The sequence below is a fragment of the Ornithorhynchus anatinus genome, chromosome 16 (genome assembly GCF_004115215.2).
Source record: "Ornithorhynchus anatinus isolate Pmale09 chromosome 16, mOrnAna1.pri.v4, whole genome shotgun sequence".
Classification (NCBI taxonomy): Eukaryota; Metazoa; Chordata; class Mammalia; order Monotremata; family Ornithorhynchidae; genus Ornithorhynchus; species Ornithorhynchus anatinus.
The window spans coordinates 6,704,964-6,723,117 of NC_041743.1; the positions used below are offsets into that span (position 1 = coordinate 6,704,964).

The 18,154-nt window shown below is 41.6% G+C and overlaps 1 protein-coding gene and 1 non-coding gene across 8 annotated transcripts in view; both read left to right on the forward strand.

The window, feature by feature from the left end:
- RABGAP1L (RAB GTPase activating protein 1 like) overlaps positions 1–18,154 on the forward strand; it is a 409,469-nt gene that overhangs the window by 335,251 nt on the left and 56,064 nt on the right. The window contains exon 1 of one of the 7 annotated variants that reach the window (XM_016227692.3): positions 16,906–17,421. The exons of 5 other annotated variants lie outside the window; for them this stretch is intronic. In XM_016227692.3, the coding sequence (XP_016083178.1) occupies positions 17,311–17,421 (111 nt within the window). In that variant the 5' untranslated portion in view covers positions 16,906–17,310. Of the gene's footprint in view, positions 1–16,905; positions 17,422–18,154 lie in introns of those variants that run through there. One more of the 7 variants, XM_016227691.3, reaches the window with a different exon arrangement.
- LOC114817616 lies at positions 17,640–17,779 on the forward strand. The gene has a single exon (XR_003765478.1). It is a non-coding gene; the product is annotated as a small nucleolar RNA SNORA7 (small nucleolar RNA).

Genomic DNA, 18,154 nt, shown 5'->3' on the forward strand with positions numbered 1-18,154 from the left:
AACAATCCCTCAGTGAGTTGTAAATCAGAGTAATCAAGCGCTCATGTGAAATAAGAAGTCTGATAGATGAGCCTGTTAAATAAGGACTTACTACCTGTATCAGTGATTCCCAAACCGTATTTAGTGGATGGAGCTATTTTACAGCTGCCATTGTGGCAACACCATTTAAAAATGTGGCTGATAATGATAAATGGTAAGATGGAGGCGCCTCAAGGAAGAACTTTAGTAAAAACTTGGCAAATGCAATTAAAATTTTTACTGCTGGATTTTTTTCTTTGTTGGGTAGTGAGTACCAAAACAATCAGATGGTCACATTTGAGAGCCACAGGCCCACACAGTACTGTCACTTGGTAAACAATCTGAAAACTGCAGGGTCACACAGAGCCACCCGAAGCCTCGGCTTTGGACAGGCAGTGAATCATGAGGCAGAATCAAAAACCACATCAGACGTTGCAAGAGGAGCTCCAGCCACAAGCCAAAGTAGAGCATGGAAGGATTTGTCGGTCACTTGTAGTCTTTTCAGCCATGACCACATCCAAGGATAGTGATTCACCATCAGCGATGTCAGCTGTAGATACAGAGGATAATTATATATACATCTAGAGCAGTCAGTGCAGGCACATCGTCAGATTATGAGGGACAGGGTTTATATATGTGGCCTTTAACTATATCAAGATGATTTACTAATAATGAAAAAAGGCAGATTACGGAACAAAGGAAAGAGGTTTTCTCATAACTCTGGGAGATTAAGTGCCATGGAATATTTTCTGAAGCTCACTAAAGCTGGTAATTTAACAAAAATGATTCTAAATAAACCTGACACCCTCTACTGCAGACCCCAACAGGATAAATGGGAAGTATGATGGTCTGTGAAACTAACTCTACCAGACGGTTGTGCTCTTTAAAGCTAAAATCAGTATCTAGCTGAAAAGAGGTTAAAAAAAAATGATGATAATACAGCTGGAATTGTAAGGTCCTTGAGGCTTGGGTCTGGATCTTTTATTTCTGGTGAATGCCACCCTACTGCCCAAGACCCTGCTTTCTACACCAGTGCTCAACAAATCCTTGTATCTACCCCAAGGCTTAATACAGTGCCTAGCACAGAGTAAGCACTTAACAAATGCCATTTAAAAAATAATGTTGACCCCACTCTTTATACAGATGGATAGCTGACCTGATTGCATCTGTATGCAGAGCACTGGACTGACAGTCTCCTCAATCTGGAGCAGGGTTTCTTCTTCTGGACCGTGTGGGCGCTGGGTTTCCCCAAGTCCCAGAGAATCCCAGTAGGTGGGGGCTGAGAGAAGAGGCTTTCCTGGTGGCCCCCATCCCCATATAACCATGAGCATTCTAGATCCACAAGCCAGGGTAGACCCTGGAGGAAAGGAACTCCTCCTCCAGCACTAGAGGAAGTGAACTCCCAGGGCCTCACGGAGCCAGAGAATATGAGTCTGTCACCCTAGGCCAGTGGTCTGCACCGAACCAGTGCAGTCAACTCTACACTAGCCAGGCTTCACAGCTTCCTTTAACAATTAGTGACCATTCTTTTTTCCTTTATCACTTGGCTGTGAAAATCCTGCTTAAAGAACACTTCTAAATTTTCCAAAATGCTAAAATTACTTATGAGAGTATAACTCCTAATGGAAGAATCTTGCTGTGTAAATGCCCTCTTATTTGTTATTGCTGTTTTTGAGGACCAATGCCAGAATGCAAGTTTATTTTTATTCAGCGTTGTGTTGTGTGTCTTGTCTTCTTGTAGTTTTAAATGTGATATGCTATCTGAAGAAAGTAATTAATAATTCATCATTCTATTTTTATATTTCACTTAATTCACATGTTAGGTAATATTTTGGAAAACTCAAATGATTATTTTAAGGATATGAACTGATAGATTCTTGTTTTGTTGCCAGGATAAATTAAACGAGTTACCATGGATGAAATCTGACTCTGTGCCATATTGCCATATATAAAAATTTCTACATGAGCCTGGCCTAGATGGGCCCATCAGGTGTTTGGAGTTGATCTGTACTTTGAACAGTAAGGAATCAGGCTCATTTTCCTCCAAAATCAAACCCTATACCTGAGCTAAATGAAAATATATTCAAACCACACAAAAAGAGTTTACAATCTAGAGGGGGAGTAGAAGGATATGGGGATATTTATGCATTAGGGCTTAAGGAATAAGATATGGTATATTTGTAAGGAAGTACTGTGAGTGATGGTGAGTACACAAGTGCATAGTTGGCAATCGAAGGAGATGGGTTGGCACCATTTAAAGGATTTGGGGGCGGTAGAGTCTTAATTATACAAGCCTCGATGAACCAGACTCTCAGTTGTGCAGGCTGAAAAAAAGAAGACAGATAAGCCTAAGTTGCAGGTGACATATTTCTTACTGTATAATACTTGATAGACCCCTGAAACATTCAACTGCACACTCAGTGCTGTAAACTTTAGTGTTACTCTAAGTAACTAGCAGAAACCTGCCACAGGATTTGCAAGGAACCCTAAAGATCTAGGAGTGAAGAAAGTGAAAGTGAAAACCTTCCACCAAGCATCAATAGTTCAAGTTTTTCTTTGGGAGAAATTTGATTCTTGACCCCTGTTGATCAGTGTCCTGAGTAAGAGAGAGTCTTTTTTTTATTTTTTTATCCATGATCTAGTACTAGTTCATGCTTCTATCAATCAATGGTACTTATTAAGCCCTTACTGTATGCAGAGCACTTTACTAAGCACTTGAGAGAGTGCATTGCAAAAGAGCACTCCTATTTGAATATTATCTAGGGGGTAGTTATCAATTGATAGTATTTATTAAACTCTCAATCCTGGCTATGCACTGTACTAAGCATTTGGGAGAGAACAAGAGAGAGAAAGTATGTATTAAACTCTTAATCTGTGCTATGCACCGTATTAAACATTTGGGAGAGAACAAAAGAGGTAAAAAAGAAATCACTGTCTCCATCCTCAAAAGAGCTCATAATCTAATGAGTTTATTATCATGGATGTCCTTGTGAATGATAGTAGCGGTAAATGAGAGGAGGCATCTCAGTGCTTGCATTTGGAATGCTGATGTCATCTCCTGGTACATTACACTGCATACTCATGCTATGGCTCCCATTCCATTGATGGTATCCTTTCATAATAGCATTATGGACACTGAAAATATTATATGCTGAGATAGTCCACAAAGTGGCTTTAGTCTGCCCATATTATTTTAATTTCAGAAGACTTTTTGAATAACTCTCTAAGCAAAGTTATAAGTAGCACATGCTTCACTGGCTCACAATCCGTGTTTGCCAAAGTGTAGTTCTAGTCATAAGCAGAAGAGTAGCAAATACAGGTTCCCATATATATAAACGATTAAAAATGTCCCTTTTATTTTTTTCCATAAAAGCCCAAGTCTCTGCTCTGAAAAAAATAATCTAGTCCTTTAGAAACCATACAAACTGTTGAAGTGAAATATATCAATGCATGCATGGGTTTGGGGTGAAGAGATGCCAAAAGACCATCTCCCTGCATGATTACTATTATAAATATTTTTCCATTAGCAAGTTTCTGCTCAGGAAGTAGATTAGAGCCTTAATGCTCTAAGCATCCAGGAAGTGAGCAGTATATTTATAGATTCCACCTCTGGATTTGAAAGCTAAAATTTCTGCCTATTAGGAATTCTGACTCCAGCATTATTGAAGTAAATCATTCTCTTGTATTCATTAGTAGCTTTCCTTGTCCATTTTTCCTAAGATACTTTCTCCACCCCTTAAAGTCAGAATCTTTAAGAAGATTAAGTGATGAAGAGGACAGATTTGAGGAAAATGCACTGACAAATAGTCACATGTCTTGCTTCCCCTCATCCCTCCCTTCCCCTCTCTCCCCGGTCTCGTGCTCCACCTCTCCCCGCAACACTGCCTGTGCTAGACCTAACTGTGGGTTATCCCTGGTTCGAAGGATATAAACAAGAGAGAATCAATAGAGGGAATCTAGCTAGACTTCCAACTCTGCCCTTCTGGCTTATCATCCATAAGGAAAGACTGTAGAGAACCAGTGTGGCCTAGTGGATAAAGCACGGATCTGAGAGTCAGAAGGACCAGGGTTCTAATCCTGGCTCTGCCACCTGTCTGCCGTGTGACCTTGGGTAAGTCACTTTACTTCTCTGTGCCTCTGTTACCTCATCTACAGAATGGAGATTTAGACTGTGAGCCCCATGTAGAACAGGAACTCAGTCCAATCCGAATTGCTTGAATCTGCCCAGGACTTAGTACAGGGTCTAGCACATAGTAAGCGCTTAACAGATACTATTAAAAAGAGAAAAAAAAAGAATGGCTAATCCTGGCTCTGTCACTTAACCTGCTGTGTGACCTTGGACAAGTCCTTTAACCACTCGGTGTTTCAGGTTTAAAAAATTCCCACTGATTGATTACAAGGTCAGTCATCAGTAATTAATTCAGTATGACAGTTATCCAACAGAGATCCATCCTAGAACCAGTTTCCACCAATATCTTTATTGACAACTTCAGATGAAGAAAATGAGAACCTTTTCAGCCATTTTGCAGTTGATTCTATGTTGGGTAGATCACCAACACTTTGGAAAGAAGGGAGAAAGTTCAGTGACTTGGGTAATTGGAAAAATGTTCCTGTAAAAATAGAATGAAATTCAATAGTCTAGGCACCAGGGAATCCACTTAAGGGTGAAAAGCAAACATAATCAGGGTTGGGGTAAAGTAGCCTTTTCATAATTACAGCAGAAAAAGACTTAGGATTCAGTTACCTACAAACTTAATATGAGTCAGCAATGCCATGCAGTCATTTTAAAAAGAAACATGATGTTGCGCTGTATAAAAAGAGAGTAACGTGGGAGAATCAGGAAACAATCCTTCTGCTAATCTCTACTCTGGTCAGTCAGTTAATCTAGTATCATGCCCATTATGACTCTTGTACTCTTAAGAAAAGAACAGACACCATCTTTTCTGGATGGTTTTGTATTCACCTGTGTGGAGGCACCGAGTCATCTCAACCTGGGTTACTGGATTAGCACCAATCCCCCCTTGTGGAAAAGGGTACTGCTCTGTCCCAGTGCTGGGTGGGCCTTGGGCACCTGATTTCAGTGGGCCTGTAGGCCGGCCCTAAAGCTCCTCAGAAGAAAGGTGCTCTGCAATATTAGTTCACTGAAACCTCTAAGAGACAGCTTCCTAGCTTGGTTTTTAGACTATAAAGTGATCCTAGATCTGTACTGAAAGACCATTCATCAAAAAGACCATTTTTCTGTCAGTCAGACAATGGTACCCTCAAGTAGATTGTTCCCACAAATTGCACTGTTTTATCCTCCACAAAGCAAAAGATCCTCTGGTTGTATCTGGTGTTTTGGCTGTTCGAGGCATCTTTTAGCAGATTTACCCTGCTGTACACCATTGTTCATGTGGACAAATCTGCTCTGAACTTTTAATGTTAAAAAGCTTCCAACTACAGTAAGTTGATCAAAAAGAATTGTTTTGAGTAAATGATTTGCTTTCAGATGTAAGAGAAATTAGAGGTTTGTTCTTTCAGAATGTCATCATCGTGTCTACCTCACAGATTGCAGTTTTTTAGGACACAGTACTGAAACGGTGCGGCAGCAACGCAGAGTCCAAAGCTCTATTTAATAAGTAGACTGTTCAGATATCTTTATTAGTTCACCCTGAGAGGTGAAGGGCCAACAGCTTCCTCTTCCCTCTGGGCAGTCAAAGTCTTCCAGAGCAGAGGAGCATCCTCTCTAGAGACATTGGGGAACTTTATCTATGCCAAAGTGGTCCTTGGGGAGAATTGTTGGAGAATTGCTGCTTTAGAGATTTTTTAAAAAGCCTATTGTTGTTTGGGGTTCAAGGTCTCTGGGGCATTGAAATGTGGAGGTTGCTCATTCGTGGACACAATGCTGGGGGCAAGTGGGGAAATTCCCTTGGTTTTCTCTCTGATATTCTGGATTCCAAGGAGTGTTGTGAGAACATCAGTATTCAGTATGCAGCTTTAAAACTCCAAGAGTCAGTTCTAAGAATAGGGACTTTCTAAGCCATCTGGCTGACCATTCAAATTGCTAAGCCTCAGCTGAATGTAGAAAGAGAGAGAGAGAGAGAGAGTGTGTGTGGAGAGTGTGTGTGTGTGGAGAGTGTGTGTGTGCGCGCCCGCCAGGCACGCTCACATGCCTGTGTATGTATGGGGTGAGGAAAGAAAGGGGGAGAGAGGGAGTACTCCATTCTGTAATTAAAGCATGTAAGTGTATAACTATACCAGGGAGGACCGATCTGGGAATCCATTTGGAAGTCTGGAAACCTTGTGGTTTACTGTAAATAGTTACTTACTAGGCATATAAACATATACTTCCTACTTGAATGAAAGGGATTAATGGGAGAAATCTAATACTGAGTAGCAACAGTGATTCTGCTTCTTCTCATTTAGAAGACTGTAGCTCTTAAGACAGGCTTCTCTTAAGCAGAATTTTAAAATTCATTAATATCTTCCTAAATTGCCTAGCCCCCTTAGTGGCCTCATTTATTGCAATACTTAAATGTATTTAGTTTTGCCCCCAAACCCCTGTCCAAAATTCCCCCCACCTTTGACCAGGCAGTAATTTCCTCTCCTCTATATTCCCAAACTGCTCCCTCTCCTCTTGATTATTACTGATTTCAAATTATCTTTGTAATATCTGTCAAACAGATTTTCTCATGCCATAACTGCCAGAATGTATTTACACCCCTTCCAATCTCTGGGACACTGGCAAGTATTGAACTAGAACTCTGACCATCATTTTCTTCTACACTGAACCCCCACAATCTGTCCCTAATGCTTTCTGACTCCCTCCACATTGCCCCCCTGAACTCCAAGACCCCAGGTTCCCAAACTGTCTTGAGCACCCATTGATTTTTGTTCCCACTCCAAACTGCCTAACTTTCTTGAGAAGCAGCGTGGCCTAGTGGATTGGGAGTCAGAGGACATGGGTTCTAATCCCTGCTCCTCCACTTATCTGCTTTGACCTTGGGCAAGTCATTTCACTTCTCTGGGCCTCAGTTACCTCATCTGTAAAATGGGAATTTGGACTGTGAGCCCCATGAGGGACATGGGCTTTGTCCACCTGATTCGTTTGTACCTACCCCAGCGCTTAGAACAGTGTTGGACCCGTAGTAAGTGCTTAACAAATAACATCATTATGATTTTTATTATTCATGCCCCATCTCTTTCTCCCTAGGACTCTTCAGTCACTGATTTTCCCTCCCCAGAGCCCACACTATTGGTGTTTTCCAATCAACCAATCAGTGTGGTATTTATTGAGCATTTACTGTATGCAAGTGCTTAGTACTTATTACTTGGAAAAGTAAACACAGCTCTCTTGAGTTGTCCCTGTCTGGGAAAACCACTGGCTGGGAGCTAGTATGGTCCAAAAGTAAGCCAGCAGTCTGGGAAGTGTGAATTTGGTAGGTGCTGAAAAGAATTTTATTAGCAGGGCAATAAAGGTGTAATCTTAGGAACTCCAGGGGAGGCAGGAGCAGATAGTGGGACTTGGGGGCAGGGATTCATTCATTCATTCAATCGTAATTATTGAGCGCTTAGTGTGTGCAGAGCACTGTACTAAGCGCTTATAATAATAATGTTGGTATTTGTTAAGCACTTACTATGTGCCAAACACCATTTTAAGCGCTGGGGTAGATACGAGGTAATCAGGTTGTCCCAAGTGGGGCTCACAGTCTTCATCCCCATTTTACAGATGAGGGAACTGAGTCACAGAGAAGTGAAGTGACTTGCCCAAAGTCACACAGCTGACACATGGCGGGTCCGGGATTAGAACCCACAACCTCTGACTTCCAAGCCCGTGCTCTTTCCACTAAGCCATGCTGGATCGGGTGGCCTAGAGGGATAGGAATGCTAGGAGCCATTTTGGCTGGGGTTGGGGCAGGAATTCAGTTGAGTAGTTCAGAATGCATGCATATATGTTTGAGCAACTGAAGTCATTCGTACGGGGACTGGAGGTAGATGCCATATTAAAGCAGTCCTGGTGTTAGAGGAACAGTGGTATTGGAGCTGAGGCAGACAGAAAAGTCAGTCAGGTTCTGGGACAGTGTCTCAGAGTCTTGGATGCGCACAAATGCACTGAGACAGTTTAGAGCAGGCAAGAGAAAATAGGCAGTTGATCCACTTTTAGCTCAGTTACTTGGGTCCGAGCCATTTTCATCTCATTAATTTTCACTGTTCATTAAGTCATGTTTGCTTGTTCATTAGAGAGTTTTATTACTTATAGATTCATTTTTTTAATACTCACTTGGCAAGAGAGCTGTTTTTCACACAAAATCTCATGTGCCAGCTTACACTGTTAGCTGAAGAACCTAACACATGAAACTCTGTGTTCAGAGGCAGTGATTCTAGTTCATAAGATTGGAAAGAAGGATTGAGTACTGGATCGGTGCGGTAGATTTGGGAGTCATCTGCTTGGAGATGGTAGCTGAAACCATGAGTGCTAATAAGCTCCCCAAGAGAACAAGTGTACAGTGAGAAACAGAGAGCCCAGGACTGAGTTTTCGAGCATCTTACAGCTGGGGAAACTGAGGCATGGGGCGATTAAGTAATGTGTCCAAGGCCACAAAGTAGACAGGTGACAAATCCAGGACCTCAGCCTTACAGGGCCACAGCCCTTTCCACTATGCCACACTGCCTCCCCTTCTGGTATTAACTCTTTTTTTTAACTCTTCAGGCCTCTTCAACCCTAAAACCTGCTCTCTATTGACCAAACCATCTCACTTCCTTTCCTTCTGAGCAACTTTTCCTCCCCATTTCAACTCTCCCCCTCTCTTCCTTTCACTTCCTGTTGCTCATTTTAGAGTGTAACTTGTCCTTTTCCATTTTTCTTTTCTAATGTTGAGCCTCACTACATAGCCCCATGTACACACCCACACATATGTTTGCAAGTCAGTGGTACAGTAATTCACTGCCCACAGAACAAAGGCTCTTGAAACAGTGTCATTGGGCAGTCAAGTAGAAAGGGCTTAGTACAGTGCCTGGTGCGTAAGCGCGTAACAAATACCACCATTATTATTATTTTTACAGTAAGCACTAAATAAATACGGTTGACTGATTGACTTACTGACTGGAAGTGGGAAAGTAGAGGTCATGTTGAATATGGCCAGGAAAATTACCTAATAGGTCAAGAAGGAAAGGGACCTGTACCTGACAGCAAGCATTTGCCCCAGCAGCCACTCTGGAATCAATCAATCAATCGATGGTATTTATTCATTCATTCAATCATATTTATTGAGTGCTTATTGTGTGCAGAGCCCTGTACTAGGCACCAGAGTGTGGAAGGTTTCATTACCACATTTGTAAGTTCCTTTCTTTGGATCTCCTGCATCATCACTGAACCTTTCTACTGTCTCCCTGCATGATCCTTTCATTAGCTTGCTAAGGAAAGGGAGGTCATCTGTCCTCAACCAGCAGTTCCCTGAGGTAGTCTCAGCTGCTGTGAGAGAAGCTGAGAGTAGACAGAAGAGGGAACTGTCACCCCCTCCTTGTGTAGGAGCTCTGCAGAAACTAGAGCAATCTAGATCCAAGAGGATTTTAGAGGTACTTATCTTCCTAAGTTCTTAGCAACCGCTCTAGTAGCTCAAAACACTCATATTCCTGCCCTTTGCATTCCTGGAGACCAGGGTGTATGCACACAGACACCCAGCTCCTGAAAGCGAGGAAAGGTGGGTTGTACTAAAAGGGACATGCCTGTTGAATCTTGCACAACAGAAAATAATATCACACGTCCTACCTATCACATCCCCCTTAGCGGTGGAAACTTCGCAACAATTTTTCCTTCAAATCCTTTTTTCCTTTACAAAAAAACCAAACAGTTTTCTGGGTTGCCCTTCCTTGGGCGTGCAACATCTTAATTAGCCTAAGGGAAGACTGAGGCTCTGAACAAATAAATGAGGTATTCCAAAATGCTAGTGGAAGAATGTTAGGAGAATGGAGAATTAAAACAAAGCAACACAAAAAAGGACACTTGGTGGGATAGTCCTGGGCGTAACAAAAAACTATGAGACTGAAGCTTTGTTATTCCACCGGCACAACAAATAGAGTTCTCAGGTGGATGTAAATTGGATGCCCAGCAGCCTCAAACTGAGGTACTGTGGAGGAAGTATATCATGAGAGAAACCAAGATTTTGGTTTATATGTAACCAAGTGGACAGAAACTATTATTATGACTAGAAGAGGGGATCCTGATATTATTTGAACAGTTCAAGGAAATTAATAAATAATTAGAACGTGAGGTGAAGGAAATGGGCATCATTTAAATAAAGATGAAATTATGAACTTGCCAGGCATGCTTTGGAATTTTACCAGTACATGTACAGAGCAATAAAGTCTTTGCCACATCAATTAAAGTCTCTGTACACTTGCTAAAGCACTCTTTTAAAGATGCCCACATTATCTGATTAACAAGTTAATGCCCCCCCCAATCCCCTTATGCCATTCAAACATTTTACATTCAATTTTACATTCAATTTGTCTTTTTCTGAAAAGCTGCTAATTTCATGCTGCTTTAGCCCAGCAGCAGAGAGCTTGTTGCTTAGCAACCGCCAAAATAACTAATGGGCCTATATCTAGCTCCTGCCTTGAGCTCTCATTTTTACATTTTTTTTAGTTCTATACCGCCAGTGTTGAGCAAATGGCCTCCTAAACATAGAGGAAAAGTTATTTTGCTTTAATTTCCCCTGTCTGTGGTGACTTTCCTTTTAAGTTGGCTTGTATATCTGTGCATTGGGGGTTAGAAAGCCAAAAAGGTTGCACCTTTTCTTTTCTTTCTTTTTTTTAATAGTCTTTGTTAAGGACTTACTATGTGACATGGGCTTGGAGGTCAGAGGTCGTGGGTTCTAATTCAGGCTCCCCGACTTGTCAGTTGTGTGACTTAGGGCAAGTCACTTAACTTCTCTGTGCCCCAGTTACCTCATCTGTAGAATGGGGATTAAGATTATAAACCGGTGTGGGATAGGGGCTGTGTCCATCCTGATTACCTGTAAAACCCATTAAGACTATGGGCCCCATGTGGGACAACCTGATTACCTTATATCGACCCCAGCTCTAAGAACGGTGCTTGGCACATAGTAAGCCCTTAATAATATTATCATTATTATGTGGCTCCAGGCAAATTTTACAGCTGGTTTAAACTTCTTGGATATTGCTTGGGTGATGATTATTTATGCCGTTCATAGATTCTAAGTATTTATAAACTGAAATAACTGAAGCATGGGGTTTTCCTAAAAAAATGAAAGCTTATTAAGGAAATATTTAACAAATAACAGTTGCTGGTGGATGTAACTCCTAGAAAAGTGACAAAACAGCCCAAATACAATCCCTAGGTAGTCAATGGAGAATTCAGAATATCTCTTCCTTAAGAATCTAGTGTATGTGAGTCCTCAAATTAACTGCTTAATGACAGCCCTTTTTCTTTCATTCATTCATTCAGTCATATTTATTGAGCACTTACTGTGTGCAGCGGATTGTACTAAGCACTTGGAAAGTACAATTTGGCCACAGATAGAGACAATCCATACCCAACAATGGGCTCACAGTCTAGAAGGGGGAGACAGACAACAAAACAAGTAGAAAGGCATCAATAGCTTCAAAATAGATAAATAGAATTATAGATATGTACACATTGAGACAATGACACACTGAAATAATAGGAGCTAAATTTCAGGATGAAATTATAGAGAGGTAAAAGAATAGCCATTAGGCCACTTACCTGTTGAAGTTAAGTACAATACAGAATTCCAAGAAGCTTAACACTATATACCAACAGTTTGGAAAATCAACAAGAAATATGGGGATATGAGTTTGAAATCATGGAAGAAATCATCTAGACCGATCTCTTGACCTAAGGCAGCTAAACACCAAAATCCTCAAAGTCAGGGAGTTACCTGTCTTGTTTTTTAATAACTCTAGTGGATGAGGTTGTAAATCATCCCTCAGTAGCCCGTTCCAATGTTTAAACCCCTTTATTTCGAGAAGGCCGTCCTGATGTATTGCCAAAATCTTAGTACTTGAATTTTAAACATTAGTTTTGATATAGAAATAGGATTAATCACAGGCAGTCGATGTACATATGATACAATTAATTGTGAAAATTGGACCCTAAGTTAAAATGTATGTCAGAACAAATTTCCTTATAGAAATAATTTTATAATTAGGGAATTGGTTACTGAACCAAAGACAGCCAAATATAATAATTCTAATAAGCATTTACTATGTTGTCCATGTGTCTCAGATTCTAAAACATAGGGAAAGCAAGTATCTTATCCCCATTTCTCAGATGAGGCAACAGAAACCCAAAGATGTTAAGTGACTTGCCCACGGCTGCAGTGGAACTGGCCCATCCTGAGCTGTGCTGTGTCCACCTGGATGGTGGGGGAGGTAGCAGGCTGGCAGAGGAGCCCTCAGTACCCCAGAACAGCAGTTCAGTGAGATTCCCCCTCTCCTCTTTAATCCTCTCTCCCTTCTGTTCTCCCCCATCTTTCTCTCTCTTCATTTCTCTCTCCCACTGTCATCTTTCCCCACCTTCCTTTCTGCCCCTCCTCCCCTTAGACCCCACCCTTTGGGGGACCAGAAATCTGTTGACCTTTGCATTGACCCTGCCTTCCAGGCCAATTCCAAACACATATTGTTTTCCAAAGTTGCTTACTCGGTAAAATTTCCCACTTGGAGGTTTTGATGTCACACTCGTGATTTAAAAGTCTTTCTTCTGAATAAAGCCTGCAAGCTTTTCAGCCCTATTCTCCATGTTAGTTATCATTTTGAGGCTCAGGAACTGGAATAGATTATCTCTTAGAAGAAGACTATCTTACCGCTCTTTCTGCACTGCATATTTATCCTGCCTCATAGACAGGAAAGAAATCCAGTTTGTTGCAATTCAGAACCTCTTCTGGCATTGAACGCTAATTTAGTCGTGGCCTTTTGTCTGTTCCCACACTAAGGGGAGAATTGCGAGAATGTCATAGTGCCGGAATAACATCTTTATGTGTGTGGAAGGTTTACTTACCATCACAAATTTCATGACTATTTTTACTCTGAAGAATGTGGCCATAAACAAATTGTGAACCTCGCACCCACTTAAAGCTTCTTTTTGGGGAATACCAAGAAAACCTTCAGGCATTCTGTGTTTGGACAGTGAAAGCTTATTTCACGGTAGTGGGGAAAAAAGGAAATAACCATTTAAAAGGTTGAGAAGCACCATGGCCTAATGGATAAAGCACAGGCCTGGGAGCTGCTCCCATTTTTGCTCCAGTTAGGGGTGGGGCAGTCCTGGCTGAACTGACTCCTCCTTGGTCAGCCCTGGGGACTCTGATGGCACAACTGGCTACAAGTCATTCTAGTCATGATGGGGACTCCCAGGGCCTGCACAAATAGGCCAGCAATTGCCACCAGAAATAAGGGCGAGGGGGAGGAGGAATAGGATGAAGAGGAGGCGGGACATTCCCAGTTGATCAATCAGTTATATTTATCGAGTATTACTCTGAGCAAAGCACTGTTCTAAGGCTTGGCAGAGCACAATATAACGTAGTTGGTAGACACGTTTCCTTCCCACAAGGAGCTTCCAGTCTAGAGCGGAAGACAGACATTTAAATAAATTACGGATAAGGGCATCAGTGCTGTGAGGCTCACCACTCCTCCTCCTCATTCTGGTTCTCCTCCTCCTCCTGGTTCTCCTCCTCCTCAATGATTGATTAGTTAATTGATTGATTGGTGCATAGCCAAAGACCCAAGACCTTAGCCAAAGTCAGAGGTGGACTTAGGGGAGACAGAGAGAGGATAGAAAGAGATCGAAAGGGGAGAAATTGAGAAAGCTACTCAAGGACAGAAAAAGAGACAGACTGAAAAAAGAGAGACACAGTAACCAAGAACTAGCAGCCACAGGATGACTGCCTCAAGGATTGTCGAAGATGTCCAGAGGATTGGCCGAGTTGAGGATCAAACCCTTTCTTCGCCTTTCAGATCCCCAATTACATCTTCAAGCTTAGCAGTCTAGAATGGGTTGAACAAGGCTGGCCTTATTACGATACCCTCAAGCAACATATTTAAGTTAGACTAAACTTCCTTAGTCTAGATCACCTGACATTACCCTCTTACTCAAATGGTAACTTATTTTGAGGAATTTTGGGGAATATTTTAAGGCAATGTTCCAAATGAAAATAATTTTAGGGACTAAAATAACAGGGTTTGCCTGAATTTCTTGTTTTCCACTCTGAGTGTGTTCTTGACGATTCATTACAGCTGCATCATATAGCTGGCACGTGATGAAAACTGTCTACCATTGGAAAAGTTCCGTTTCAAAGGAATAAATGAAAATCATGTCATCCCTCAGAGCCTGGGGTCCACTTCCTTAGGGAGACTCTCGGGTCTCTTGTAGCCCCGTGGTCAAACTCCTGCAGAGCCCAGCAGCGGCTGCCTAGGGGTGATGCAACGATTCTCCTGCCTCCAGGTTGGCACGCAAAGCAGTGTTTTGGCACCCCACCTCCCCTGTAACTGTCTTTCTTTCTCCCTTCTCCCTCCTGCCTCCCAATCCCCGGAGGGGAGAACCATTATTAGGCTGAAATGTCATAGAAAAAAGGAAGTTGAAAATCTCTGCCATAGTTTTGCCTGAATCATTTTCTGTGAGTCCTTTGAGGCGCTCAGAGCCATCAGTGGAACGATAGTGTTGATACTCCTAGTGAAATTGTGGCTAATTAGTACATTTTCTATTAAGGCTATAAACCAGAAGCTCTGATTATATAACTGCTTACCAGTGAGTCTATGTGGTGTTCTAAAAAAATGTAATTATTTGAAATTATTGGTTTTGGGGAAATAATGGAAAATGCAGACCTCTCTTGGTAGCTTTTGAGTAGTTGTATTTTTGAAGTATTTTTGTTCTTGTGCCTAGCTTTTATGATCTTAAGGGCACTAAAAAGTGAATAAATATCAACTTGTCAGCAACCTCCTCTAGATATGGAGGCTCCTCCATTCCCCCTTCTGCAGAATTGCACCGTTGCTCTCATTAGTGGTGAAGAATGCTTGTTTTTGTGCCGTGAGCTCTCTCCCTCTGTGCATATGTGACTTTTCAATAGCAGTTTTAATTCTTGTTTGCTGCCACAGGGTGGCTGCCATCAGGGAGTAGGGAATTGTGGGAAGTCATTTGCTTTACCTTCTACAACAGGTGTCTTTGTCAGAACACCTCATTTAGACACCATAGTACGCAAGCACCCAGTCGCAGCAGCTGGGAAAAATATGAATGCAGGAAAAGTTGATTTCCTATCTAGCACATGTTGCCGCAAGATCAATCTGAAGCCTTCGGGTGGTAGCGAATGCATGAAGAAGTTCTCAGTGCCATTTAAAGCCTGCTGAAAAGATAAGGAAGATCTTAAGAGGCTACCAGGTACGGGCAGTCCGGACTCCTTAAAAAATGTCTTGCTTGTTGATTATCACTAATTTTTATTTTTTTTTTTTGCTACTCAAAGTTGAGGAAGGAATATATTAAAAGGTCTGCCAAGAAAAACAAAGCTTAAATCACGAAGCTGCAGTGCAGAAAAATTGAAAGTGAAAATATATTTTTTTTTACTCTAGCAAGGGGTTAAAAACTGTTTGAAGTAGTATTAATCTCAGGGATTTCACCTGAAGTATTACATTTTTTGTTCCCATAAGCCTATTGAACTCTTCTGTTTCCTAGCAATAAGGAGTCATGTTTTTCAAGGGGAAGGATTGTTGGTTTTCAATCCTGAATTCTACAGCTGTTACTCAGGCCTCCTATTCATATGTAAATGGAATGTGGTCCCGTTTCAATAACCAGTTTAATCTTCATTAAAGATAAATCCAAAAATCAGGAAAAAAGAGAGTTGTGGCTGGTCTCATCCTGTTTTTTTTTTCTTTTCTGGAAAGGGAGAGTTGTACAACAAATTGTTCCCGGGACTGGTAATTTGAACAGGAAATTTCCATATGTTTTCTCGGGGCCCACAATCCCCCTGATTTAGGCAAACATCTTTGCCACAGCTGATTTGATTTACATTTCCTGCTCAAATCAGATTTTTCATAAAGGAACAGGAGAGAATGCTAATTGGATTGTGTTTCTAACTCTAAAAGCTCAGACCTTGTCAGCTGGCTTAGAGCTGCCCGAAAGCAGATTTCAATTGTGTTTTCCCTGTTTTTCCTTCTTCAGATTTTTCCATCCTTTGTGTTAAGCTACATTTATTTATTACTTTAGAAATCATTTTATTACCATATTTCCCAGTTGTTGAACTTTTCCCCCCCACTTTTATTAGCAGGGGACATCTATAGGGTTTCCTTGTCTGCCCCAGTTGGGACTGCAACATAAACAGACCTCGAAAGTCTTATCATTTTTCTAATTAAAAGCAGCTCTCAACTTCAAAAATTAAACCTGGACAGGGAGCTTTGGGACTGGTCTTGTTTTTCTGTGATCTAACCCAGGGGGCCAGTTTTTCTAACTGGGAGCAGTTCATTTAAGATAAGGACTGTGTGCTTTTCTTGATGCACTGTCCCTTTTTTTTAAATTTAGGCATTTGCTTTTTTCCTTTTGGGTGGCAGAAAGTCAACTTCAGGTAGAGAAGAGGCTTTTTTGGAAGAGGAGTGTTTAGAGCTTTTAGGATTATTTTATCTTATTATTTTTTCATTTTTGCTTTTTTAAAAAAAAAAACACACCTTGTTTTCCAGAACTGCTCAGAGAAAAAAGTGGCTTCATATTTCCGAAGATAAATTGTTATCTTAGGAAGAATTCCTTTCAACTTTAAAATATGTTGTCATTCCCTCCTTTTCTCTGAATCTGCGGACTAAGCAAGAAGTCATTAAGAAAAGACAGCTCCCCCAAGAAGAAGAATCCTCTGGGGCTAAGTATTGGATTAAGAAGATGGACTGTAACAAAGGAATTTCTTTGGTTTGAAATTCTCCCCTACAATTCATTTTTAAAGAAATCAATTAAATTTTAGTTTGTGAGCAACTTTTAAAGAATTCAGCAGAGAAGACTTTTTCTCAGGTTGAAAATCGTCAATATTTAAGGTCTCCTAGGACTGCATTGAGAATACCAGAGATGTTTATAGTATACGCTTCCTGCAGAGATAAGAGAGACCTCCCCTGGCCTTCCCACTAGGGGTGAGCAGCACACCAAGATTTGGATAAAGTTTGCTTTTTTCAGGATCTGTGACAGTCTGCACAGACTTCATCAGGTTTGGTGTGTGCCTGGGCACTGACTGAGCCGACCTAAAGATCCCCCTGCCTAAGCGAACCTAATCTGGGGCTGGTGCTGCCGCTCTCAGAAAACCAGGTGGCAAGATGATGGAAGAAGTCTCCATAATGGTGGCGTACGATGCCCATGTATTTAGCCAACTGTACGATGAAGACTTCCTCACTAGTCTGGTGGCAATCAGCAAACCCAAGTCTATGGTAGGTATTGCTTCTGGGGCAGGGCAGTAGAATGGTTAGGGCAGTCAGGTTCTAGCCGACGGAGGACTCAAAATATTGGAGATGGATTTGTGTATGGAGTACAGTGGACTCTGCTTTTTGGATCTGTTTGTGCACACTACAGACCGTTCCACTGTATTAAAATTTGGAGTGTCAAAGGGTTAAAATACAGGCTAATAATTTACACTGTGCCGGGTTGAGGCCCCTGTCAGGATCACACCTGGAGAGTTTCCAGTACTCTACCAGTCGTGACTATTGGGGGGAGAGTCAAGCAGAGGCATACCCATTCCATTCCTAGCTTGGGCAGTGGCTAGCGAGTGGAAGGCCATCTGCTACAAGTCAAAATTCCCCTGTGCTGGGCAGCAACAGCATGGGAGAGACTTGAGGGCGGAGACTCAAGTTTACTGTGCCGAAGAAGGCAATGGTAAACCACTTCCATATTTTTACCAAGAAAACTCTGTGGATATATCACCAGAGCGATTGCAGGTGGAGGTGGGTTGTTCTGGGAGAGTTGTGTCCATGGTGTTGCTATGCGTCGGAGACAACCCAACAGCATAAGACAAGACAAGCCAGGTTAAATTGCCTGTTATATACCATATATATATGCCTACATGTATGTGTACATGTTGCTCATGAAAAGGACCCCTGTGCATGTGTGTCTACTTATAAATGTGTATATGTCATCGATTTTTGCTCATTTAAGTAAAAGCAAATC